The sequence below is a fragment of the Rhinopithecus roxellana genome, chromosome 14, assembly GCF_007565055.1.
Source record: "Rhinopithecus roxellana isolate Shanxi Qingling chromosome 14, ASM756505v1, whole genome shotgun sequence".
Taxonomy (NCBI): domain Eukaryota; kingdom Metazoa; phylum Chordata; class Mammalia; order Primates; family Cercopithecidae; genus Rhinopithecus; species Rhinopithecus roxellana.
Window position 1 is genome coordinate 22,609,401 of NC_044562.1, and position 25,434 is coordinate 22,634,834.

The window sequence follows — 25,434 nt, forward strand, 5'->3', positions numbered from 1 at the left end:
GGGAGGAGCCCCTCTACAGATGCCCAATCCCCCTAATTTACGTATCGCACGCCTCTGAATGGCGCTTATGGTTCTTTTTCTCCTTCATCATCATCATCTTCTTTTTCTTTTTTTACTACGCTTTGCAACCTACCTTGGTACCCTCAACCCTTCTCCCCCACCTTCCCTCTGCAGTGCAAGGCTTGAAAAACAGGCCATCCCACCAATCAGCAGGCCGCACAGGGAAACTCGCCCCGCCCCTCAGCCCGCATTGGGCCGAGGCGCGCTCCCCCGCGGCCCGGTGGGTCCGGGCCACTGAGCATGCCCAGCGCCTAGACTGCTGAGTGCCCCGCCGGCATCCTGCAGTGCCTGGGAGCCCGAGGCCGAGGAGGGTCCCGGCGTAGTAAAGGGGCGGCAACCCCAAACGGGCCGGGCATCAAAATGAGACAGCATTAAACCGAGTGACATCTCTGTGGGTCCTTAGTGCCAGGCGAGCAAGCAGGGACAAACTGCTTGTTTATAGGTCAGCTTAAAAAATAAAAAAACTTTGGGGAACATTTGCTTGTGAGGAGACTGATACCGCAAGGTGACCCTGAAAGGGGCGCTTCAAGTAGACCCAGGCTGCTGATCTGGTCCATTCATAAAGTACCCATTTTCCTGTACAGTTGAGCTGGCACCATCCTTGTTTTCTCCCTATTATCCTTGAGGTCAAGGTTAAAAATTTATAGGGTGGTTCAATGGGTGTGGGAGCTGTGTGTGAAAAAAACATTTCAGCCAATATTTGCACAGTAGGGTTTTGGCCTTATGAACCCTCTGAAGGTCCCTAACAGCTTTTTAAAGTCACGGGTAGACTTCGGAATATGATAAGGGACCTCTCATTTCCCCTCCCCCATGCCCTCAGCCTTATGTGTGAATCCCCCCCTCACTCGGATGGGCAAGGGGAGCAGAAGAAAAGGTGATATTTACATTTTCTCCCTAATTGATCAGCAGCTAATCCCTAGCGCCGGATGTGAGACACTTCCTGGGGATCCCTGTTCTCCTTTTGCACTGACCATAACTGCCCCGAGTCACTGCCCTTCGGCGTCCCTCTGTGCCTTCCAGGTACTTCACGGCAGCAAATCTGGGGATCCAAAGGTGGAGGGCTGGCCCAGAAGTCCTTTAGAAAACCTTACAAAAATACAGATCCCCTCACCACGGCCTATCGCCCTGAAGCCGAAATGTAGCTTTTTAATTTCCTGGGAGAAACAGCCTTGACTAGAAACCTCCCTCCCGTGGGTAAGTCTTACCTGCTAGGTAAGAGGCAGCCCAGCTCCCGCGCCCCCGCCTTCCCCCGGTCTCCCACTCGGGGCTCTGTAGCCGCAGTGCCCCCCCCGTCGCCCCCCACCCTCACTCCTGCGTCTTCTCGAGCTCGCCCCCTCCCGTTTTCCCAGACTCCCCTCGTGCTTTCGGGTAGCCACCCAAACACCCCCGCCCGCGCCCACCGCGGGGATTCCTGCGGGCCGGGGGCGCCCTGGGTGGCGCGCGGTGAGGGAGGCGCTGCGCCGGGGCTGGCGGCCGCGCAGGGGCGCTGTCCTAGCGCTGCGCCGGGGCTCGGCGCGGGCGCCGCTGCAGTACGGCCGGGGGGCGGAGAGGGGCGGGCGCGGGGCGGGCTCGGCCCGGAATGTAGAGACCCGGGCGGGAGCCTCCCGGCGGCGGCGGCTGCCCGGCTGCCGAGCGCGGAGGCTCCGTCACGTGTTTTTCTCCTCCGAGTGAGACGGCGGCGCGGTCGGAGGGGGCCGGCGCGCAGAGCCAGACGCCGCCGCCGCTTGTTTTGGTTGGGGCTCTCGGCAACTCTCCGAGGAGGAGGAGGAGGGAGGAGGGGAGAAGTAACTGCAGCGGCAGCGCCTCCCTAGGAACAGGCGTCTTCCCCGAACCCTTCAAAACCTCCCCCATCGCCTCTCGCCCTTGCCCCCTCCCCTCCTCCCCTGCCGACTGGAGCGAGGGGCAGGGATGAGCCTGTCCCTCCGGTCGGTCCCCAGCTGCACTGGCTGCCTGGTAGCGTTTCGCATGGAAAAGCCACTTTCTCCGCCCGCCGAGATGGGCCCGAATGGGGGCTGCAGAGGACGCGCCCGCGGGCGGCGGCAGCAGCAGCAGCAGCAGCAACAGCCGCAGCGCCGCGGTCTCTGCGATTGAGCTGGTATTTGGGCGGCTGGTGGCGGCTGGGACGGTTGGGGGGTGGGAGGAGGCGAAGGAGGAGGAGGGAGAACCCCGTGCAACGTTGGGACTTGGCAACCCGCCTCCCCCTGCCCAAGGATATTTAATTTGCCTCGGGAATCGCTACTTCCAGAGGGGAACTCAGGAGGGAAGGCGCGCGCGCGCGCGCTCCTGGAGGGGCACCGCAGGGACCCCCGACTGTCGCCTCCCCGCGCCAGACTCCAGCTGGGGCCACGAGAGATGCATCTTCGCCCCTTCCTGGTGGCGGCGGCGGCTGAGAGGAGACTTGGCTCTCGGAGGATCGGGGCTGCCCTCACCCCGGACGCACTGCCTCCCCGCCGGGCGTGAAGCGCCCGAAAACTCCGGTCGGGCTCTCTCCTTGGCTCAGCAGCTGCGTCCTCCTTCAGCAGCCCCTCCCCGGCACGGGGGGCGGCGTGGATTTCGGAGTCGGGGTTTCTGCTGCCTCCAGCCCTGTTTGCATGTGCGGGGCCGCAGCGAGGAGCCTCCGCCCCCCACCCGGTTGTTTTTCGGCGCCTCCCTCTGCTCAGCGGCAGTGGTGGCGGCAGCAGCATGGCGAGCCCTCCGGAGAGCGATGGCTTCTCGGACGTGCGCAAGGTGGGCTACCTGCGCAAACCCAAGAGCATGCACAAACGCTTCTTCGTACTGCGCGCGGCCAGCGAGGCTGGGGGCCCGGCGCGCCTCGAGTACTACGAGAACGAGAAGAAGTGGCGGCACAAGTCGAGCGCCCCCAAACGCTCTATCCCCCTTGAGAGCTGCTTCAACATCAACAAGCGGGCTGACTCCAAGAACAAGCACCTGGTGGCTCTCTACACCCGGGACGAGCACTTTGCCATTGCGGCGGACAGCGAGGCGGAGCAAGACAGCTGGTACCAGGCTCTCCTACAGCTACACAACCGTGCCAAGGGTCACCACGACGGAGCTGCGGCCCTCGGGGCGGGAGGTGGCGGGGGCAGCTGCAGCGGCAGCTCCGGCCTTGGTGAGGCCGGGGAGGACTTGAGCTACGGTGACGTGCCCCCAGGACCCGCGTTCAAAGAGGTCTGGCAGGTGATCCTGAAGCCCAAGGGCCTGGGTCAGACAAAGAACCTGATTGGTATCTACCGCCTCTGCCTGACCAGCAAGACCATCAGCTTCGTGAAGCTGAACTCGGAGGCAGCCGCCGTGGTGCTGCAGCTGATGAACATCAGGCGCTGCGGCCACTCGGAGAACTTCTTCTTCATCGAGGTGGGCCGTTCTGCCGTGACGGGGCCCGGGGAGTTCTGGATGCAGGTGGATGACTCCGTAGTGGCCCAGAACATGCACGAGACCATCCTGGAGGCCATGCGGGCTATGAGCGATGAGTTCCGCCCTCGCAGCAAGAGCCAGTCCTCGTCCAACTGCTCCAACCCCATCAGCGTCCCCCTGCGCCGGCACCATCTCAACAACCCCCCGCCCAGCCAGGTGGGGCTGACCCGCCGATCTCGCACTGAGAGCATCACCGCCACCTCCCCGGCCAGCATGGTGGGCGGGAAGCCAGGCTCCTTCCGCGTCCGCGCCTCCAGTGACGGCGAAGGCACCATGTCCCGCCCAGCCTCGGTGGATGGCAGCCCTGTGAGTCCGAACACCAACAGAACCCACGCCCACCGGCATCGGGGCAGCGCCCGGCTGCACCCCCCGCTCAACCACAGCCGCTCCATCCCCATGCCAGCTTCCCGCTGCTCGCCTTCGGCCACCAGCCCCGTCAGTCTGTCGTCCAGCAGCACCAGTGGCCATGGCTCCACCTCGGATTGTCTCTTCCCACGGCGATCTAGTGCTTCGGTGTCTGGTTCCCCCAGCGATGGCGGTTTCATCTCCTCAGATGAGTATGGCTCCAGTCCCTGCGATTTCCGGAGTTCCTTCCGCAGTGTAACTCCAGATTCCCTGGGCCACACCCCACCAGCCCGCGGTGAGGAGGAGCTAAGCAACTATATCTGCATGGGCGGCAAGGGGCCCTCCACCCTGACCGCCCCCAACGGTCACTACATTTTGTCTCGGGGTGGCAATGGCCACCGCCACACCCCAGGAACAGGCTTGGGCACGAGTCCAGCCTTGGCTGGGGATGAAGCATCCAGTGCTGCGGATCTGGATAATCGCTTCCGAAAGAGAACTCACTCTGCAGGCACATCCCCTACCATTACCCACCAGAAGACCCCGTCCCAGTCCTCAGTGGCTTCCATTGAGGAGTATACAGAGATGATGCCTGCCTACCCACCAGGAGGTGGCAGTGGAGGCCGACTGCCGGGACACAGGCACTCTGCCTTCGTGCCCACCCACTCCTACCCAGAGGAGGGTCTGGAAATGCACCCCTTGGAGCGTCGGGGGGGCCACCACCGCCCAGACAGCTCTACCCTCCACACTGATGATGGCTACATGCCCATGTCCCCAGGGGTGGCCCCAGTGCCCAGCAGCCGAAAGGGCAGTGGAGACTATATGCCCATGAGCCCCAAGAGCGTGTCTGCCCCACAGCAGATCATCAATCCCATCAGACGCCATCCCCAGAGAGTGGACCCCAATGGCTACATGATGATGTCCCCCAGCGGCGGCTGCTCTCCTGACATTGGAGGTGGCCCCAGCAGCAGCAGCAGTGCCATCCCTTCCGGGAGCAGCTATGGAAAGCTGTGGACAAACGGGGTAGGGGGCCACCACTCTCATGTCTTGCCTCACCCCAAACCCCCAGTGGAGAGCAGCGGTGGCAAGCTCTTACCTTGCACAGGTGACTACATGAACATGTCACCAGTGGGGGACTCCAACACCAGCAGCCCCTCCGACTGCTACTGTGGCCCTGAGGACCCCCAGCACAAGCCAGTCCTCTCGTACTACTCATTGCCAAGATCCTTTAAGCACACCCAGCGCCCCGGGGAGCCAGAGGAGGGTGCCCGGCATCAGCACCTCCGCCTTTCCACTAGCTCTGGTCGCCTTCTCTATGCTGCAGCAGCGGATGATTCTTCCTCCTCCACCAGCAGCGACAGCCTGGGTGGGGGATACTGTGGGGCTAGGCTGGAGCCCAGCCTTCCACATCCCCACCATCAGGTTCTGCAGCCCCATCTGCCTCGAAAGGTGGACACGTCTGCTCAGACCAATAGCCGCCTGGCCCGGCCTACAAGGCTGTCCCTGGGGGATCCCAAGGCCAGCACCTTACCTCGGGCCCGAGAGCAGCAGCAGCAGCAGCAGCAGCAGCAGCAACAGCAGCCCCTGCTGCACCCTCCGGAGCCCAAGAGCCCAGGGGAATATGTGAATATTGAATTCGGGAGTGATCAGCCTGGCTACTTGTCTGGCCCGGTGGCTTCCCGTAGCTCACCTTCTGTCAGGTGCCCATCCCAGCTCCAGCCAGCTCCCAGAGAGGAAGAGACTGGCACTGAGGAGTACATGAAGATGGACCTGGGGCCGGGCCGGAGGGCAGCCTGGCAGGAGAGCACTGGGGTCGAGATGGGCAGACTGGGCCCCGCACCTCCCGGGGCTGCTAGCATTTGCAGGCCTACCCGGGCAGTGCCCAGCAGCCGGGGTGACTATATGACCATGCAGATGAGTTGTCCCCGCCAGAGCTATGTGGACACCTCGCCAATTGCCCCTGTAAGCTATGCTGACATGCGGACAGGCATTGCTGCAGAGGAGGTGAGCCTGCCCAGGGCCACCATGGCTGCTGCCTCCTCATCCTCAGCAGCCTCTGCTTCCCCCACTGGGCCTCAAGGGGCAGCAGAGCTGGCTGCCCACTCATCCCTGCTGGGGGGCCCACAAGGACCTGGGGGCATGAGCGCCTTTACCCGGGTGAACCTCAGTCCTAACCGCAACCAGAGTGCCAAAGTGATCCGTGCAGACCCACAAGGGTGCCGGAGGAGGCATAGCTCCGAGACCTTCTCCTCAACACCCAGTGCCACCCGGGTGGGCAACACAGTGCCCTTTGGAGCCGGGACAGCAATAGGGGGCGGTGGCGGCAGCAGCAGCAGCGAGGATGTGAAACGCCACAGCTCTGCTTCCTTTGAGAATGTGTGGCTGAGGCCTGGGGAACTTGGGGGAGCCCCCAAGGAGCCAGCCCAACTGTGTGGGGCTGCTGGGGGTTTGGAGAATGGTCTTAACTACATAGATCTGGATTTGGTCAAGGATTTCAAACAGCGCCCTCAGGAGTGCAGCCCTCAACCGCAGCCTCCCCCACCCCCACCTCCTCATCAACCCCTGGGTAGCAGTGAGAGCAGCTCCACCCGCCGCCGCTCAAGTGAGGATTTAAGCGCCTATGCCAGCATCAGTTTCCAGAAGCAGCCAGAGGACCTTCAGTAGCTCAACTGGACATCACAGCAGGTGCGTTTCATGGTGACAAAAGTCAGAAGACAAAACTGTTTTTAACCTTGTGCTTCAATTCTGTTCTTCGCCTCTGCCCCTTCCTGTTCTTTCCCACTGCTTCCTCAGGGAGAATGCGCTTACATTCTCAGGGTACACAAGATGCTCACCACACACTGACATCTGGCAGAGAGTCAAACAAACATGTAGGAGCAGCCACAGGAGGGCTTTTTCGTTTGAGAATTTCCAAGTGAAGGAGTTACTGCCATATTTTTAAAACGTATATCCTATGCCAGTTCTGAGGTTTGTAAAGTTCCTACATAAGAAGCTTGATTGGTTTGTTGAAGTTGTATTTTCACTATATATTTAAGTCAGCCCCTACAGGGACCGTTCTACAGAAAATATTAACAGGGGCTAAACCCTTCCTTTAAGATAGTTTCTGGGCTAAACCCTTCCTTTAAGATAGTTTCTGGGAGCCCTTAAGGGTGATCTTATCGAGTTGTTCTCTGTACTTTCGTTCTGTGATTTCATAATACCAAGGCAACATAAACAGCAGCGGGAAACATTGATTTCTATTCATCCTGCCCTAAAAAGATAAGGAGTAAGAGCTTTTTAGAAATACGTGTTTAGAGAGAAGTGCCTATCTATTTTTATGATCTCTCAAAGTAATTATGGGTTACGTCGTCCTTTTGTTCGTGTACCAGGATTTGTGAAATATTATTCACACACCAACCCACCATCCCACGGGCCTGGCCTCTCTCATATAGGATATGCAGGAAACTCTGTATGTGTCTGGGACCCATGATTAAGAGTTATGGGAGTTCATCCTAGGATGTCTGCCTTACAGTTACCTCTTCTTGCACTGAGACATTACAGATATCATTTGGGGGCTACTAGACATCTTCTGTAAAATAACTTTTATTTGTTGAGAAGAATGCATACTAAGTCAGGAACATGCCTTAATATGTTTTGTTTTGTTTTGCATTGAATAGAAGGGCTAAACTGTATACCCTCCGCTTTTAGGGTATTTGTTGTGTGCCTTTAAGTTCAAGAGTAGATACCACAGTAAATGCTGAAAGTTGGCTTTAGGTCTTCTGTGGCTAATGCCATATTGAAAATGAAAAACATTTGTAATAGGAAATTAGCCTGCCCTTCATTCTGTTGATCCTGTTTTCTGGTGGTCATGATTGTGGGTAGAAGAGAGGAGTACAGTTTGCAAATAATGTGATGAGTTGGCAATACAGAAGTTTCCAGCATTTGGAAACATTTTACTCTGACAAACTGATTGTCTTGTGAATTTTATCTATGCTCCACAGAATAAGCTTTTCAAAGCATTGATTTTTCTTAATTTGTGTCAATTCATAAGAAATTAATCTGTGTCCTGGTTACCTATTGATAGGTATTTGTTTATCATGTGTTCATAGTCTTCTTAATTCTGTTTCCAATATTCGATCCATATCATTCTCTATTTTGTAGAACAAGAAAAAAGTATATGAACACCGAAATGAAGATTTTAGGTGATATGTTATAAAAAGCATTTATTTTAGCAGTATTTATTTCAACATTTATTTTCATCATTCACTAGAAGATTTAATTGTGTATGTGAATGTCAACAGTACAAATCTTGTTATATCAAATGATGTTTTTGGGAGTCAAAATCCCTCAACACTTTAAGCATTTGTATTATAAAGTGCCTCATTGGTAAAATAATGAGAATTTGAAGGAAACAAGCCCAGCAGAACTAAAATTTTGGTTTTAAAGGAGATGAAGAGAGTAAGTTTTTCTTACTTGTCATCTTAATTTGTTTAGGTTTCTTTTTATAGAGTAGAATAAATAATGTTTGCTCTGAAGAAAATTGATGTGCAACTAGAATTTTCATTTTTAAAAAGGGCTTTAAAATAAAATTCTCCTATGTGTTGGATGCATTAAAAAAAAACAAAAAACTCTACCACCTTCTATCCTTAACCTTCTTTGGGAAAATAAAATATTCTGGAAAAATCAATCATATAATCCTATTTCTAATAATTCTGGAGTAACAATAGACCATGCTTTGCACCGTACCAGGAAAATTCTATAATGCATATTTGAGATGTTTGTGTTGGTGTTTAAAGTGAGGCACCAAATGCTACCTGGCACATTTACATCCTGATTTCTGCTTGCTTGCCTGTGCCCTGTTGAGTCCAAAGATGTTATTCCATAGTTATCTGAAACAGACAGAAGTCAGACCTGTGAGTGGCAAACAGCTTCTGCTCCGAATGAGTATGTGTGTGCAAACATTATTTTCCTCACTTCCTCAGCAATTGCTGTCTTTGCTTTTTTTCCTCATTTCTCAGGTAAAACCTGAGACTCGGTGAAAGGAATAGAGGTATGATGAGGGAGGGGTGTGCTCTGTTGAAACATCTCGGCTTGTTTAAAATTTTTCATTGTGTTAGAGGAGAACACTTGTGAAGCACTGAGCTCAGGAGCTCTACTTGTTGGAAGCCTTTCTGCTTTACCTGTAGTCCAGTAACCTTTTCTGCCTGCCCTTTCTCTTGCATCGCCTCTTAGTTCTGGCCTGCTCGTTTTCTAGTACTATCCCCTGCCATCCCTTTGTTTCCACCTCTTATTTCATGTTCCTGACATTGTCGTTTTTTTCTTTTGCTCCTTTTCAGAATTTCGCAGTACTTGTGGCCCACTCTCTGCAGAGAGTAAATTGAGAGCCCAAGAAGCAGGGCAAAAATAGCCTCTCAGACTCGGTCATAGCAGCCCCGCCACCTTTATCCGGCATCAAATTTGTCTTTTAGTTTTGAAACTGCAGCTGACAAAGACACAGACCCCAGCCATGCCTTTTGGGTTCAGTTTTTTGTTTTTGTCATTCTTTGTTATACCCTCCCCCTTTAAAAGACAAAAAAAAAAAAAAAAAAAACCAGAAAAAAACAGAAAAAGACTCTTTCCATTTCTTTTTCATTCTGTTTCCTTTTTTGTGATGTCAAGGATTCCGTGCCTCCAAGGTTGCCTCCCCTCCCTCCCCTTTCCCCAGCAGTGTGGCCTTTTTGGCTGGCGCAAACCCTCTCAGCCCTGGCACTTTCCCTTTTCCGGGTCACCTCCGCTTCCTGCATTCCTTCTCCTCCCTCCTCCGAGCCCCCTTTCGCCCCGGGTGGGGGAATCTGGAGCCAGGCCGCCCTCGGATCTCCCGCCCCAGCCCGTCTCGGGTCGTCCAGGCCGGCCGGGCCCCTTCCCCGGCCGCGTGGTCTGCGCTGGCTGGCTAGGCCCCGCCCTCGGGCACAGCCGCGCGACTCCGGGTCCCGGGCGGGCGGGGCGGCTGGGCGCTGATTGGCCCCCTCCACAGCCAATCAGCGTGTGAAACGGCTGAGCCGGGTCGGGCGGGGGGCGGGGCTTTCCGCAGGTCCCCTGGCGGTGGTAGCGGGCGGGCGGCTTTGGGCTGCTTTTTACCACCCCGCCTGACACCTCTTTCCCGCGGGTGCCCGCAGGCTGAGCCACAGGCCCCCTCCGCACCGCGCCCGCCGACTGAGGACGTTGTGCCCTCAGCCGTATTCTTGCATTGGGACCAGAATCCTAAGAATGAAAAAGTCCAACCAGCCCACGGACGGGGGCCGGAAACACACACTTCCTCTTATTTTTAATTGAGAAAAATCCAGGCCGTAACCATGTGACGAGCCCCATTTTGTTTCCCTCCTCTCTTTACTACGGTTTACTACGAGGCCACGTTCCTTCGTCTTCCTGTCTCGAGATCCGCGAGCAGGAAGGGAGCCCCGCACGTGGCTGCGGGCCTGCGGGCCGGGTGGGGTTGGTCGGCGATTCCTGCCCGCCCCCCGCCACCAAGGGAGGGAGAGAGACCTGCGAGTGCTGCGGCTGCCATCGTTTTTGGTCATTGGGGGAGGGGAAGTTCCTTTGGCTTGAAAGTGCCCTAGGCTCCATAGGCTTTACTGCAAAGCACCTGAGCTAGGTAAGAGCTGGGAAAACGCATCCTCCTGGGCTGTGAGGGAGCTCACAGAGAAATGAAAGACGGGACTGCGGCTTGCAGATCCTGAGAACTCGGTGTGACAAGGGTTTGGGTAGTGTGTTCCTTCAAGGCTTAGAGGAAATGCTGTCGCGTTCTCAGACACATTCATTTTTCCATCATTGACAGTCCCAGTGACAGCCCGTCAATTTAGGCTAGGCACATCGATTTTGAAAGCTTACTACATTTGTGTTGTGCACCCTCCAGTAACCAAAATTATGTGAGATATATTACTACATGGGATGGAAAATGTGTTGAGATTTGGCCTTTCTAAAATAAGGAAAATAAGAAAGAGAAGTGCTATGGGCGTATTTTCTCCTCCTTCCCTCTCAAATAAGCATTTTTCACCAGCCAGCATCCCTCTTGCATCACTGAATCATAAGATCCCAGGGCAGCGCTTTTTCTGAGGGGCCAAGTGAAACATCACAGGTGGAAACGTACCAAGCAGGTGCAAATGCTATGCCCCAAAACTGCTACTGAGCAGTGGGAGAGAGTTTCTCTGTTATTCCAGAAAAGTTTGAGCATCTAATAATTTGCTTAACGTTTGCAATTGTTTAGGTAGCTTTTTATATTTAAAAAAATCCATAAAATGTTGCATATATTGTAGTCATTTCTCTTAGTTTACCCTCAATAAATACTATCTCCAGCATTGCCTTACAGGAAGAGACTTGGGATCCAAAGGGCATGCAACCTTTTTTTTTTTTTTTTAATCAGAATTCCAGGAAAATAGCTTTGTGCTATCTTAAATGATGCAATGGAAAAAGCAGTTCTTGGGAGCCAGAGATCTTGGGCTCCAACACAGCCTGTGCCCTTCACCAGCTGAGTGACCTTGGGCAAGTCACTTAATTTGTCTGGACCTATTTCTTCATCAGTAACTTGAGGATTTTGTTCTAAATTATTCTAACCTCCTTTGCAGCTCTAAACATAGGAATGTTGTGGAGAAAATGACTGATACTCTTTAATGGGTCAGTTGCAATGAGGATTCTGAAGAAGAAGCTGTTGACAGGGTCATCATAAAGCATTAGAATAGCCTGTTCTGTCCATTTCTAACCTTTGGATCAGACATTCTTTACGACCAGACCGGGGCCTGGAAGGAAAACATTGTTTGATTCAGGCCTGACATTAACCTTTCTTGCTTCAAAGGGGCGTTTTCAAGTTTTAACAGACCCCAAGACAAACCCTCCTGACTAACCAGCCTAAGTTTTTGGAACCATCTCTAGAGTGGATTATGCTCCTCTTCCTTCCGCATTTTTAAAAATAAAATGTGTGTGGGAAGGCAAGGCACCTGCTAGTTCCTACATCCTAAGGTCAGCTCTCAGAAACATCCCACCCCTCCCCACAGTATAGATTAAGCTTTGACCAGTGCACACTGCAGAAATTAACACATGCATCCTGTTGGAAATCACCTCTTTTTTGGGGGTGGCGTATTTGTGGATAATGTTTCGCATTTGTACGGTCAGTGTTCTTCAGTGAGATAGCCATTTAAGTGAATGGAAAGGAAATTTGAGAAGCCAATTGGGAACTATAGGAGGGCTTCCAAAATTTTTTGTTTAGCTTTATTTTTCTTGCTTAGGTGTATGAAACAACTCAGTATTTCTCTTGCTGGCAAAATTAGTGTTGTCCAGATTTTTTTGTGTTTTAGGATTTTTGATTAGTTGAGCCAACACTGCTCTTCCAACCCTGTGTTATCTTGGCTATTGAGTTGCCAGTATATTCAGAAGCTCCTACATTTTTTGTCCCTCCATGTGGATTTCACAAGTCATTAAAATAGTCTGTTGCCTCTTAAGAAACTCCATGGACTTATTCTCTTCCAATCCTCTCACTATAATCAGATATGTGTCTTAGTTGAATAGTATATAAATCGTTCCTTTTATTTTGATGGGTTGCTAATTTAGTATATTGGAACATTTCACGGTTTTAAGGTTTTGTTTTGTTTTAAAGAAAGCCATTTCCTCAGTTATTTCCTTATGTTACAAAGTTACTGGAAATTGTATTCAAGGAAAATAGCTTCTTGTGAATCATGCTTGAAGCCAGTTTCACACTGAAGATCCTGTAACTTTTTTTCATACTAGTATTTTTTTGTATGTAAAATAATAGATCCTGCCTCTACCACATTTATAATTATGTAACTGATTTATTCTTTCGTTACCTTATTAGTCCATAACTATGCAGCAGACTTTGAAAGTTCTTTCTAAATGTTGTTGAAACATGTTCAGAAAGTGTAATCATATTGAGTTTTAACTTAAAATTACGTTTAAATATTAGTATGATATAATAATTGTATAGTAATTTCAAACTAGTATGACATAGTTACTAAAATTTATTGTAAAGCTTTTTAAGAGGATAGATTAGTAAGTATCATCTATTTGCTCCTATTTTCGTCTTACACTTCGGAAATAGTAGTATCTCTCCCATTCTTAATTCACTGAAAAAGGGAGAAGATGGATTAGATAAGTATAAGGTACTGTCATGTGTGATAAAAGGAACACTTTTCATTTTAATAGTAGTCTTGCAGCAGGCTCTGCTATAATCTATTTGTTGAAATAAATTTGGTTGGATAAATGTTATTTGTGCTTATTCAGTGAGTCAGTGATCTTTGAATAATAGAGCTTTGAAAAAGATGTGTTTATGTTGAAAAGGCTTTTTGACCCTTTTTCTGTATTTTCCATTGATAATGGCAGTAGAGTTGAACACATGGGTCAGACTGTGATTCTAGTTGCAGCTATCTTAAAGCAGAATGGAGATTTTGTGGTTTTATTACTCTACCAGGAAGGTTTTATTGAGTAAGCTGAGTTGGATTGCATTCATTGTATTCCTTTTACCATCCGAAGTTTTTAAAATATTGAATATTACATCTGTATCCTTGCACTCTGCTTTTATTGTTGACCAAAGAATACTTTGATGCGTGTTCTCTGATCCTCCCTGACATATTTAGGTCATGTTGCTGAACAGTATCACTTAATCTTGAGAAGTTTTCTCACGTTTGTTGAAATGATCAAAGAGACTTTTTTTTGCAAATATATGTAATGTGGCAAACAAATTATGTTTTCCACAGAAAGTCATGGTTTTTACTTTTAGGAAGGATATGATCTAAGTGAGCTAGCAAAATATTAAAAGCCATTTATAAACATTTAGCAGTTAGTTAAAGGCCACTGGAATATTCAGTAATTGCTATGTAGTCAACTATAATTTATCTAATCTTCTCCAATCGTCATGTCCCTATTCACTTCAAAATTATTTGGAGGGCTCTATGGATATGAAAAATAATTATATTTACTCTTGAGTTTTAGGGCTTATGGGAACAATCAGAAGATCAGAAGCTCTTTAATTGTCTTTAATACTGTTCAAGCCCATCAGCCATTTCTCAAGCCTAACATAAATTATCTGCTTTTGGTCAAATAGGCCCTAAGCCATTTTTTGTTGTTCTTCCCCTCTCCTTCCTTTTACTCAGTAAGCACTATTGAGCACCTATCGTGTTCCATGTAGTACACCTTTTATTGAAAGGGGATGAAGGTAGATTCATGGAAATGGAGGTAAAAAATGGTACTGAGAGGAGATCACCAAAGTAGTTACCAAATTTCTTATGACATAAGTTATCCAGGAGAAACAAATCAAGATTCAGATTGTGTAGTTCACAAAAGTTGGCATTTTTCATAAACCTAAAGGGCAAAAGTGCCCATCTGCCTTAAAGGTTTGTGTTTTTCTGAATCTTTCTAACCGTGGCTTCCTGTCTGACAATACCATCAGCATACTAAATAATCAGGAAGGCTGTTGAAACTCTCATTTGGAAGAATGGCCCATTTTTGGATATTAAGCTTGCAAATGTAATATTGACAAAAAGCAGGAAAAAGATATCTTGGCTTTGGATCTTTAGTCCCAGTGAAAGTAGCCAGAAGAAGAGGCATCCAACTGTTAAATGAAGAGGGGTTGAATGTGGACTTGTTATGGGTGGCCAGTGTTAGGAAACATGGGGTGAAAGTAGGGGCTACAAAAGAAATTTTCAAGTCTTTTCTTGTTAGCTTTGTTATTACAGGACTTTTTTCTTTTTTTTCCTTTGGGTGGGTGGTTTTTATTTTTAATAAAGAAAGGTTCCAACACTTTTAACTGTGGTTCCTTGCTTGCTTCTGGCTGGAAGTATAATCACTTTTGAGATTTCTCTCCCTGTGTTTTGATGCTGTGCAGTCATATTTATTTTTAAGTTGTGGTAGTCTCTTACAGAAACATTTTTAAAAAGCTTTTTTTAAGACTACCAAGTTTTATAATAGCTTGCTGGGTCTCTTCACACTATTTTTTGTCTATATTTTTGTATAGGTGATACATGTACATGCTATAAGTTTCAAGTGGTTTTTTTTCTTTTTTAACGTGGAGAGTGAAACATCAAACTTCCTCCCACCTTTGTCCCCAGTTTCTCATAGGCCACCATCACTGCTGGGTTTTGTTTATCTTTCCAGAGATAGACTGCTTATAAATTTTGAAGCTTTGTAATAGAAAGTTGGTTAAATGCCCAACTGCTCCAAGTCTTCTATGGAAGAATATGCTCAGATCCCAAATTTCAGCACTTAAAGGGGCACAGCAGATAATACACCTCGTACAACAGACTTACTTGTTTTTTGTTTGTTTGTTTGTTATTCTTAAAGGGAAAAAAAGGACACACTACTTTCCATGTCTCTTTTCAATCCTGAGGTTCAAAAATTTCTAGAGGCCGGGCGCGGTGGCTCAAGCCTGTAATCCCAGCACTTTGGGAGGCCGAGACGGGCGGATCACGAGGTCAGGAGATCGAGACCATCCTGGCTAACATGGTGAAACCCCGTCTCTACTAAAAATACAAAAAAAAAAACTAGCCGGGCGAGGTGGCGGGCGCCTGTAGTCCCAGCTACTCGGGAGGCTGAGGCAGGAGAATGGCGTGAACCCGGGAGGCGGAGCTTGCAGTGAGCCGAGATTGTGCCACTGCACTCCAGTCTGGGCGACAGAGCGAGACTCCGCCTCAAAAAAAAAAAAAAAAAAAAAAAAAATTTCTAGAGATTAATCAATCTAGCACAACAGTGAAAGGGGAAAATATAGATTAAAAAATGATCTGGTTTTTCAAGTTCGAAATGTGCAAATTAAGAAATGTGTCTTATTTATTTGTTTGTTTATTTTTGTTTGCTTTTTGAGATGGAGTCTCACTCTGTCACCCAGGCTGGAGTGCAGTGACACAATCTTGGCTCCCTGTAACCTTCGCCTCCCAGGTTCAAGCCTTTCTCTAGCATCAGCCTCCTGAGTAGCTGGGCTTACAGGTGTGTGCCACCACACCTGGCTAATTTTTGTATTTTTAGTACAGACGGGGTTTCACCATGTTGGCCAAGCTGGTCTTGAACTCCTGACCTCAAGTGATCTACCCGCCTCGGCCTCCCAAAGTGCCAGGATTATAGGTGTGGGCCATCACACCTGGCCAGAAAAGTTTTAAGTTTTAAACACCACCAATTTAAATCTTTATTACTTCATTTTCTTTTCCTGTTCACTTCCATGGTACTTAGGCATTCATTCCCCCAAGACTGGGTGAATAGCTACTTCTTAATATAGTGTAATGGGATTAAGTATTAAGGTTAAGGATCTTTTTGAAGACTTTCTGGATACCAATGCCTCCTATTTTTCAGTGCTCAAAAGAATTAATGCTTTTTATTGGAATAGTCTTTCAACATTTCAAATTCTGGGAGCAATTTATTTTGTACATAGGACTACATACAACTAATTAATGAAATTTATTTATACTGGCGATGTCCTCTTACTTCTTTTCTCCAAAGTTATTAATACTGGACAGGAATGGAATTTAGAGAATCTACCCTATCTCCTAAGGAAGGTGGGTATCGCTGAGATAATTTCTATTTTGAAGCAAAGAGGAGCTTCTCTAATGGTCAAAAACATTGATGACTGACACCCTGCTATTCTTGCTAATTGTGGTCCAGGAAGAGAATGAATAGAATGGGGTAGCTCTTGTTACAAAATAGAAACTTTCGAGAATGTGGTAACAGATAACATTTGAATTAGAGACTGGGCACCGTGGCTCACGCCTGTAATCCCAGCACTTTGGGAGGCCAAGGTGGGTCGATCACCTGAGGTTAGGAGTTGGAGACCAGCCTGACCATCATGGTGAAATCCTGTCTCTACTAAAAATACAAAAATTAGCTGCACGTGCTGGCAGGTGCCTGTAATCCCAGCTACTCGGGAGACTGAGGCAGGAGAATCACTTGAACCTGAGAGACAGAGATTGCAGTGAGCCGAGATCACACCACTGCACTCTAGACTAAAAGACAAGAGCGATACTCCATCTACAAAAAAAAAAAAAATTGAATTAGAATCATCAGTGTTTGATCGTGTTTTTGGTGACTTACCAATAAGAGTATACTAATAGCAGTAGTATCAGTTTTCTTCCAGATTAAAGTAAGGAAGAATGAAATTCATCAATATGAAGGAAAATTTTAAAAAGTTGTTAAAGAATTTTATGTCTAGTTTCTCAGGAGTATATATCATTTGGCTTTCAATATGTAACAAACCACAACCAAATAAAGTGCTTTAAAACATTAGTCGTTTACTAGGTCACAATTCTGTGTGTTGGTAATTTAGGCCGAGTTGCGCTGGGCAGTTCTTCTGCTTGTCTCATCAGGCTAAACACATGCAGTTCAGTCAGTTGGAGGATTGGCTGGGGGCTGGTTGTCTAGGATTCTGTTCCTAACATATCTAGTGGATGATGCTGGCTGTCATTTGGTGCTTGCTATTGACTGGTCCACGTGTCCCCAGCAGCCTGACCCAGTCCTCATGTGGTATTGAACCGGTTCCCAGCAGCAAAAGCAGGGAAGCAGTGAATGCATAAGTACTTTTCAAGCCTCTGCTTACATCACATTTGCTACTATCCCATTGCCTAAAGCAAGTCACATAGCCACATCCAGTATCAAGGGGATAAAATAGAGATACTATTAGAAAATCCGTATTTTCTGACTTACTATGATACCATAGTATACTAAGTGCAGTTATTTTGTTGTCATTACTAAATGTTTATCAACTGCATTTGAACATTTAGAATCAAATTATTCTTAGATGTTTATAGTGAACAGTTCTACTTTTGGGTGAAATATCAGCGATTTCCTTCATACTAATTTTTTTGGAAACATGAACACGTATATTCCCTTAAATAAATACTGATTGAGTTTATTCTATGAGCCAGGCAGTGGAGACTGAAATAGATGTGTCCCTGCCTTTGTGGCACTTTACAGGGGGCAAAGAATAGACAAGTAAATAAAGAAATATGCTACTGCAAAATGTGGCGTGAGGAAGAGGAAGGGCAGAGTGTTAATGAAGTCGAATAATGGGCACTACTGTAAATGTAGGGGCAGGAAATGATTTCAGAAAATACATAATGTACTTCTGTTATTCAGGTTTGTAAAGGAGAAACACATATTTTTATATTACATGCTCTGTGGGCCAAGTGCAGATTCAGGTCTTGATGGCATCTTTTTAAGAGTTAGATCTCCTTAAGAATACCTCTTATTAGATGAGTGAAGGCTGAAAGCTCACCTCTAAGTAAAACATTGAAAAATGACTATTGAGGTTTCTAGTAGTAGATGTGGTTGTCTCTATTTTTAGTGCCATTGGTGGCTGGTAAAAATATACTATTTGTTCTAGATGTCTAATATGAGCTGGTTAGAGGATTATACTTCTGTTTCATTTTGTTTTGTTTTGGGACAGAGTCTCATTGTGTTGCCCAGGCTGGAGTGCAGTGGTGCGATCTTGGCTCGCTGTAGCCTCCGCCTCCTGGGTTCCAGCGATTCTCCTACCTCAGCACTTGAGTAAATGGGATTACAGGGGTGCGCCACCACACCAGGCTAATTTTTGTATTTTTAGTAGAGACGAGGTTTCACCATATTGGCCAGGCTGGCCATGAACTCCTGACCTCAAGTGATCTGCCCACCTTGGCCTCCCAAAATGCTGGGATTGCAGGCATGAGCCACAGCACCCAACCAAGGATTACACTTTGTAACAGTCTTCAGGTGGCTCACATAGGACTTGAAAACGAATATGGTACTGGAAGGGAACCCAGAGCCAGGGGATATCTTCCCACTGTCCCTTCACCAATGGCTGACTGCTTGTCCCCACTTACACAACAAGCTGAGCCACATGAGAACTGGTGCAGGGCGCTGGACATTTTGTAGGGGAGAGGTGGATAGCAAGGGCCTAAATGGAGTCAGAGACTTTGAAATGGTTTGAAAGGGCTTTTGCTGCCTGAGCAAAAATCTAGATTTGGGTAACACAGAGTTGCTGATTGTTGGAAGGCAAATGCAAATGGTTTGCCATATCCCACTCAAAGCAAAGGCAGTACTTTAGTTAACTCTTCACCCAGCTCTCCCATCAGCTACTATTTACATTTTTCTTTTACCAGAATCTCAAACACCTTAATAAATGTTCCTGAGGTTACAGAACAAAACAAAACAAGACACTGGATAAAATATGTCATGGAGGGAGCCAAGTGGGAGAAACTGAAAGTTTGATGTGGTGGTATTTATATTGTTATCTTGGCAGCTCCAGTCCACCCCACTAACCCACCCCTTACTAGCTCCCTCTGCCCCCCTTCCCAATTCCAGCATACTCTTTGAACCACAGCTAAACAATAACTTCCTTTCAAAGCGAATCCCATTCCTTCTGGTTAGGTTAAGGAATATTAATACTACATTTTTAAAGGAATGAGTAATAAATTAATTTCTAAAAATATTTTATTTCCACTTGTAGAGTACCCTGGAAGTTACCAAGAGTATAATTAAAACTCCCTTTTTCCCAAACGTGTGTGTATGTGTGTGTGTGTGTGTGTGTGTGTGTGTATTTAGGGGTGAGGAGGAGGACTAGGGAGTGGAAACTGCAGTCCAATAAAAAAGGTTACATTCCTAAAACTTGGTCTTTAAAAATATTTTGCAGCCTGAGCCTTTGATCCCCCACAAGTCCCTACAAAGGCCGACCTTCAGAAAGTGTGCAGGCTTGTTGTTTTCTTGGGCCTTTGAACTGGGTGAAGAATGTGTCTCAAGATGGAAAAATGAATGGCTGGTGCTTTAGCTTCCAGCTTGAAGCTCGCTGGAGGAATGTTATTGTGTCTTCAAAGCCTGCTTCCCACCACGCTGTATTAGTTAGATGGGCTCATGGAAAACGTCTTTGCATTATCAAGTACACAGCAAAAACCCATACCACCCAATTCGATCTAATTCACTGGCTCCTTTTAGGTGGATTTTTAATTCATGTGTCTCTTCTCTATGAATAGAGCCTCATTCCACGGCTCCCTCCTTAGCCTGACTCATAGGATTTACTGTTACTCACCAGTTTAGGAAACTTCAGCATTTTTCTTTTCTTTTCCTTGTTTGTGGATGGGAAATACTATTTTAAAAAATAATGGCGGAAGGTATTTAGGAACAACTCTCTTAGCTAAGAAGAGTTCTGAATGGATTTCCAGCAAAAGTAAGTAAAATCACATTTGCAATGTAAAATCAATGCATTTAAATGCATTGAACAAAGAAAATGCCGAAACCTTATATTAGCTGGGTTCAAGTGTACCTACCACCCTACCTCTCTTTTTAGTTCAGAAAATTGACCCCTTCGTGAAGGATGATGGAAGCGGTAACACCACCTCTCTTTGCTCCAGTTACTGGTTTTATGGCACTCCTTCCTACTAAAAATTGTGAGCTATTTGAGAGTAGGCTCACTCTTCATTTCATGACTCCATCATCCAAGTTGGTGCTCACAAAGCACTTGCCACGTATTTATCAACAGTTCAGGGAAGAGTCTTGGATCAAGGGAGAGGGTGGCTTTAGAAAAGTTTCAAACAAGAACAATAATGTGGTTATTTTTCGAGTACCTCAAACCGTTTCATTTGTCAAGTATTTTAAAAATTCAGATTTAACAATATCAGATATATTAAAAACAGTCGATCAAAATTACAAGAGTTTTTGTAACGTGGTATGACTGGATATAAAAACTTGGATGAAATTAATTGCAACTTCCTAGGTATCTTAAGTCTTGGACACTTCCTCCGTTCCCCCAAACCATTCTTTTGAAGATTGACAGGAACTTTGCTTTGTTTTGACAAGATTTATTTTTGTGCTTCCAACACTAGCTCATCAACTTTTATTCTACTAATATAGTTCTTCTGATGTTAATTGTAGCTTACTGATCTAGGTCATAGCGTAGCATTTTCACTGAGGTTTCAGATACCAAAGGCAATGAGAAAATTATTTGAAAAATAGCATTATATCACAGCTACCTCTAATTTTATTTTATTTTATTTATTTATTTGAGGCAGAATCTCGCACTATTGCCCGGGCTAGAGTACAGTGGCGCGATCTCAGCTCACTGCAACCTCCGCTTCCCGGGTTCAAGTGACTCTCCTGCCTCAGCCTCCCAAGTAGCTGGGATTATAGACGCCTGGCACCACGCCCAGCTAATTTTTTGTATTTTTAGTAGAGACAGAGTTTCACCATGTTGGCCAGGCTGTTCTCAAACTCCTGACTTCATGATTCACCTGCCTTAGCCTCCCAAAGTGCTGGGATTACAGGCATGAGGCACCGCGCCCAGCCGCTACCTCTATTTTTAAAAAGAGGCCAGTTAGAAAGTTTATGATTCATAGATTTCCCTCTTGATGTGTCCCATTGCTCCTCCTTTTTGTTCCTGTTGGGAATATTGTTGCTAATTAGTCCCTCTACTAAAATATGGATAAGGTTTAGGAAAAGGAATTATATTTATTTATTTATTTATTTATTTTTTTTTTTTATTATACTTTAAGTTCTAGGGTACATGTGCATAACGTGCAGGTTTGTTACATATGTATACTTATGCCATGTTGGTGTGCTGCACCCATCAACTCGTCAGCACCCATCAATTCATCATTTATATCATGTATAACTCCCCAATGCAATCCCTCCCTCCTCCCCCCTCCCCCCTCCCCATGATAGGCCCCAGTGCGTGATGTTCCCCTTCCCGAGTCCAAGTGATCTCATTGTTCAGTTCCCCCCTATGAGTGAGAACATGCGGTGTTTGGTTTTCTGTTCTTGTGATAGTTTGCTAAGAATGATGGTTTCCAGCTGCATCCATGTCCCTACAAAGGACGCAAACTCATCCTTTTTTATGGCTGCATAGTATTCCATGGTGTATATGTGCCACATTTTCTTAATCCAGTCTGTCACAGATGGACATTTGGGTTGATTCCAAGTCTTTGCTATTGTGAATAGTGCCGCAATAAACATACGTGTGCATGTGTCTTTGTAGTAGAATAATTTATAATCCTTTGGGTATATACCCAGTAGTGGGATGGCTGGGTCATATGGTACATCTAGTTCTAGATCCTTAAGGAATTGCCATACTGTTTTCCATAATGGTTGAACTAGTTTACAATCCCACCAACAGTGTAAAAGTGTTCCTATTTCTCCACATCCTCTCCAACACCTGTTGTTTCCTGACTTCTTAATGATTGCCATTCTAACTGGTGTGAGATGGTATCTCATTGTGGTTTTGATTTGCATTTCTCTGATGGCGAGTGATGATGAGCATTTTTTCATGTGTCTGTTGGCTGTATGAATATCTTCTTTTGAGAAATGTCTGTTCATATCCTTTCCCCACTTTTTGATGGGGTTGTTTGTTTTTTTCTCGTATATTTGTTTGAGTTCTTTGTAGATTCTGGATATTAGCCCTTTGTCAGATGAGTAGGTTGCAAAAATTTTCTCCCATTCTGTAGGTTGCCTGTTCACTCTGATGGTAGTTTCTTTTGCTGTGCAAAAGCTCTTTAGTTTAATTAGATCCCATTTGTCAATTTTGGCTTTTGCTGCCGTTGCTTTTGGTGTTTTAGACATGAAGTCCTTGCCCATGCCTATGTCGTGAATGGTACTACCTAGGTTTTCTTCTAGGGTTTTTATGGTATTAGGTCTAACATTTAAGTCTCTAATCCATCTTGAATTAATCTTCGTATAAGGGGTAAGGAAAGGATCCAGTTTCAGCTTTCTACTTATGGCTAGCCAATTTTCCCAGCACCATTTATTAAATAGGGAATCCTTTCCCCATTTCTTGTTTCTCTCAGGTTTGTCAAAGATCAGATGGCTGTAGATGTGCGGTATTATTTCTGAGGACTCTGTTCTGTTCCATTGGTCTATATCTCTGTTTTGGTACCAGTACCATGCTGTTTTGGTTACTGTAGCCTTGTAGTATAGTTTGAAGTCAGGTAGCGTGACGCCTCCAGCTTTGTCCTTTTGACTTAGGATTGTCTTGGCAATGCGGGCTCTTTTTTGGTTCCATATGAACTTTAAAGCAGTTTTTTCCAATTCTGTGAAGAAACTCATTGGTAGCTTGATGGGGATGGCATTGAATCTATAAATAACCTTGGGCAGTATGGCCATTTTCACGATATTGATTCTTCCTATCCATGAGCATGGTATGTTCTTCCATTTGTTTGTGTCCTCTTTGATTTCACTGAGCAGTGGTTTGTAGTTCTCCTTGAAGAGGTCCTTTACATCCCTTGTAAGCTGGATTCCTAGGTATTTTATTCTCTTTGAAGCAATTGTGAATGGAATTTCATTCCTGATTTGGCTCTCTGCTTGTCTGTTACTGGTGTATAAGAATGCTTGTGATTTTTGCACATTAATTTTGTATCCTGAGACTTTGCTGAAGTTGCTTATCAGCTTAAGGAGATTTTGGGCTGAGACGATGGGGTTTTCTAAATATACAATCATGTCATCTGCAAACAGGGACAATTTGACTTCTTCTTTTCCTAACTGAATACCCTTGATTTCTTTCTCTTGCCTGATTGCCCTAGCCAGAACTTCCAACACTATGTTGAATAGGAGTGGTGAGAGAGGGCATCCCTGTCTTGTGCCAGTTTTCAAAGGGGATTTTTCCAGTTTTTGCCCATTCAGTATGATATGAGCTGTGGGTTTGTCATAAATAGCTCTTATTATTTTGAGGTACGTTCCATCAATACCGAATTTATTGAGCGTTTTTAGCATGAAGGGCTGTTGAATTTTGTCAAAAGCCTTTTCTGCATCTATTGAGACAATCATGTGGTTCTTGTCTTTGGTTCTGTTTATATGCTGGATTATGTTTATTGATTTGCGAATGTTGAACCAGCCTTGCATCCCAGGGATGAAGCCCACTTGATCATGGTGGATAAGCTTTTGGATGTGCTGCTGAATCCGGTTTGCCAGTATTTTATTGAGAATTTTTGCATCAATGTTCATCAGGGATATTGGTCTAAAATTCTCTTTTTTTGTTGTGTCTCTGCCAGGCTTTGGTATCAGGATGATGTTGGCCTCATAAAATGAGTTAGGGAGGATTCCCTCTTTTTCTATTGATTGGAATAGTTTCAGAAGGAATGGTACCAGCTCCTCCTTGTACCTCTGGTAGAATTCAGCTGTGAATCCATCTGGTCCTGGACTTTTTTTGGTGGGTAGGCTATTAATTGTTGCCTCAATTTCAGAGCCTGCTATTGGTCTATTCAGGGATTCAACTTCTTCCTGGTTTAGCCTTGGGAGAGTGTAAGTGTCCAGGAAATTATCCATTTCTTCTAGATTTTCTAGTTGATTTGCGTAGAGGCGTTTATAGTATTCTCTGATGGTAGTTTGTATTTCTGTGGGGTCAGTGGTGATATCCCCTTTATCATTTTTTATTGCATCTATTTGATTCCTCTCTCTTTTCTTCTTTATTAGCCTTGCTAGCGGTCTGTCAATTTTGTTGATCTTTTCAAAAAACCAGCTCCTGGATTCATTGATTTTTTGGAGGGTTTTTTGTGTCTCTATCTCCTTCAGTTCTGCTCTGATCTTAGTTATTTCTTGCCTTCTGCTAGCTTTTGAATGTGTTTGCTCTTGCTTCTCCAGTTCTTTTAATTGTGATGTTAGAGTGTCAATTTTAGATCTTTCCTGCTTTCTCTTGTGGGCATTTAGTGCTATAAATTTCCCTCTACACACTGCTTTAAATGTGTCCCAGAGATTCTGGTATGTTGTATCTTTGTTCTCATTGGTTTCAAAGAACATCTTTATTTCTGCTTTCATTTCGTTATGTACCCAGTAGTCATTCAGGAGCAGGTTGTTCAGTTTCCATGTAGTTGAGCGGTTTTGATGGAGTTTCTTAGTCCTGAGTTCTAGTTTGATTGCACTGTGGTCTGAGAGACAGTTTGTTATAATTTCTGTTCTTTTACATTTGCTGAGGAGTGCTTTACTTCCAATTATGTGGTCAATTTTGGAATAAGTGCGATGTGGTGCTGAGAAGAATGTATATTCTGTTGATTTGGGGTGGAGAGTTCTATAGATGTCTATTAGGTCCGCTTGGTGCAGAGATGAGTTCAATTCCTGGATATCCTTGTTAACTTTCTGTCTCGTTGATCTGTCTAATGTTGACAGTGGAGTGTTGAAGTCTCCCATTATTATTGTATGGGAGTCTAAGTCTCTTTGTAAGTCTCTAAGGACTTGCTTTATGAATCTGGGTGCTCCTGTATTGGGTGCATATATATTTAGGAGAGTTAGCTCTTCCTGTTGAATTGATCCCTTTACCATTATGTAATGGCCTTCTTTGTCTCTTTTGATCTTTGATGGTTTAAAGTCTGTTTTATCAGAGACAAGGATTGCAACCCCTGCTTTTTTTTGTTCTCCATTTGCTTGGTAGATCTTCCTGCATCCCTTTATTTTGAGCCTATGTATGTCTCTGCATGTGAGATGGGTCTCCTGAATACAGCAGACTGATGGGTCTTGACTCTTCATCCAGTTTGCCAGTCTGTGTCTTTTAATTGGAGCATTTAGTCCATTACCATTTAAGGTTAATATTGTTATGTGTGAACTTGATCCTGCCATTATGATATTAACTGGTTATTTTGCTCGTTAGTTGATGCAGTTTCTTCCTAGCCTCGATGGTCTTTACATTTTGGCATGTTTTTGCAATGGCTGGTACCGGTTGTTCCTTTCCAT

At 46.0% G+C, this 25,434-nt stretch overlaps 1 protein-coding gene across 2 annotated transcripts in view; it reads left to right on the top strand.

Moving 5' to 3' along the window:
* Window positions 1-1,733: 1,733 nt before the first annotated feature.
* IRS1 (insulin receptor substrate 1) overlaps window positions 1,734-25,434 on the top strand; it is a 74,164-nt gene continuing 50,463 nt past the window's right edge. Inside the window, exons 1-2 of one of the 2 annotated variants that reach the window (XM_010355692.2) lie at window positions 2,701-6,501; window positions 9,132-9,364. In XM_010355692.2, coding sequence (XP_010353994.2) covers window positions 2,743-6,480 — 3,738 coding nt within the window. In that variant the 5' untranslated portion in view covers window positions 2,701-2,742 and the 3' untranslated portion in view covers window positions 6,481-6,501; window positions 9,132-9,364. Of the gene's footprint in view, window positions 6,502-9,131; window positions 9,365-25,434 lie in introns of those variants that run through there. The other variant, XM_010355686.2, reaches the window with a different exon arrangement.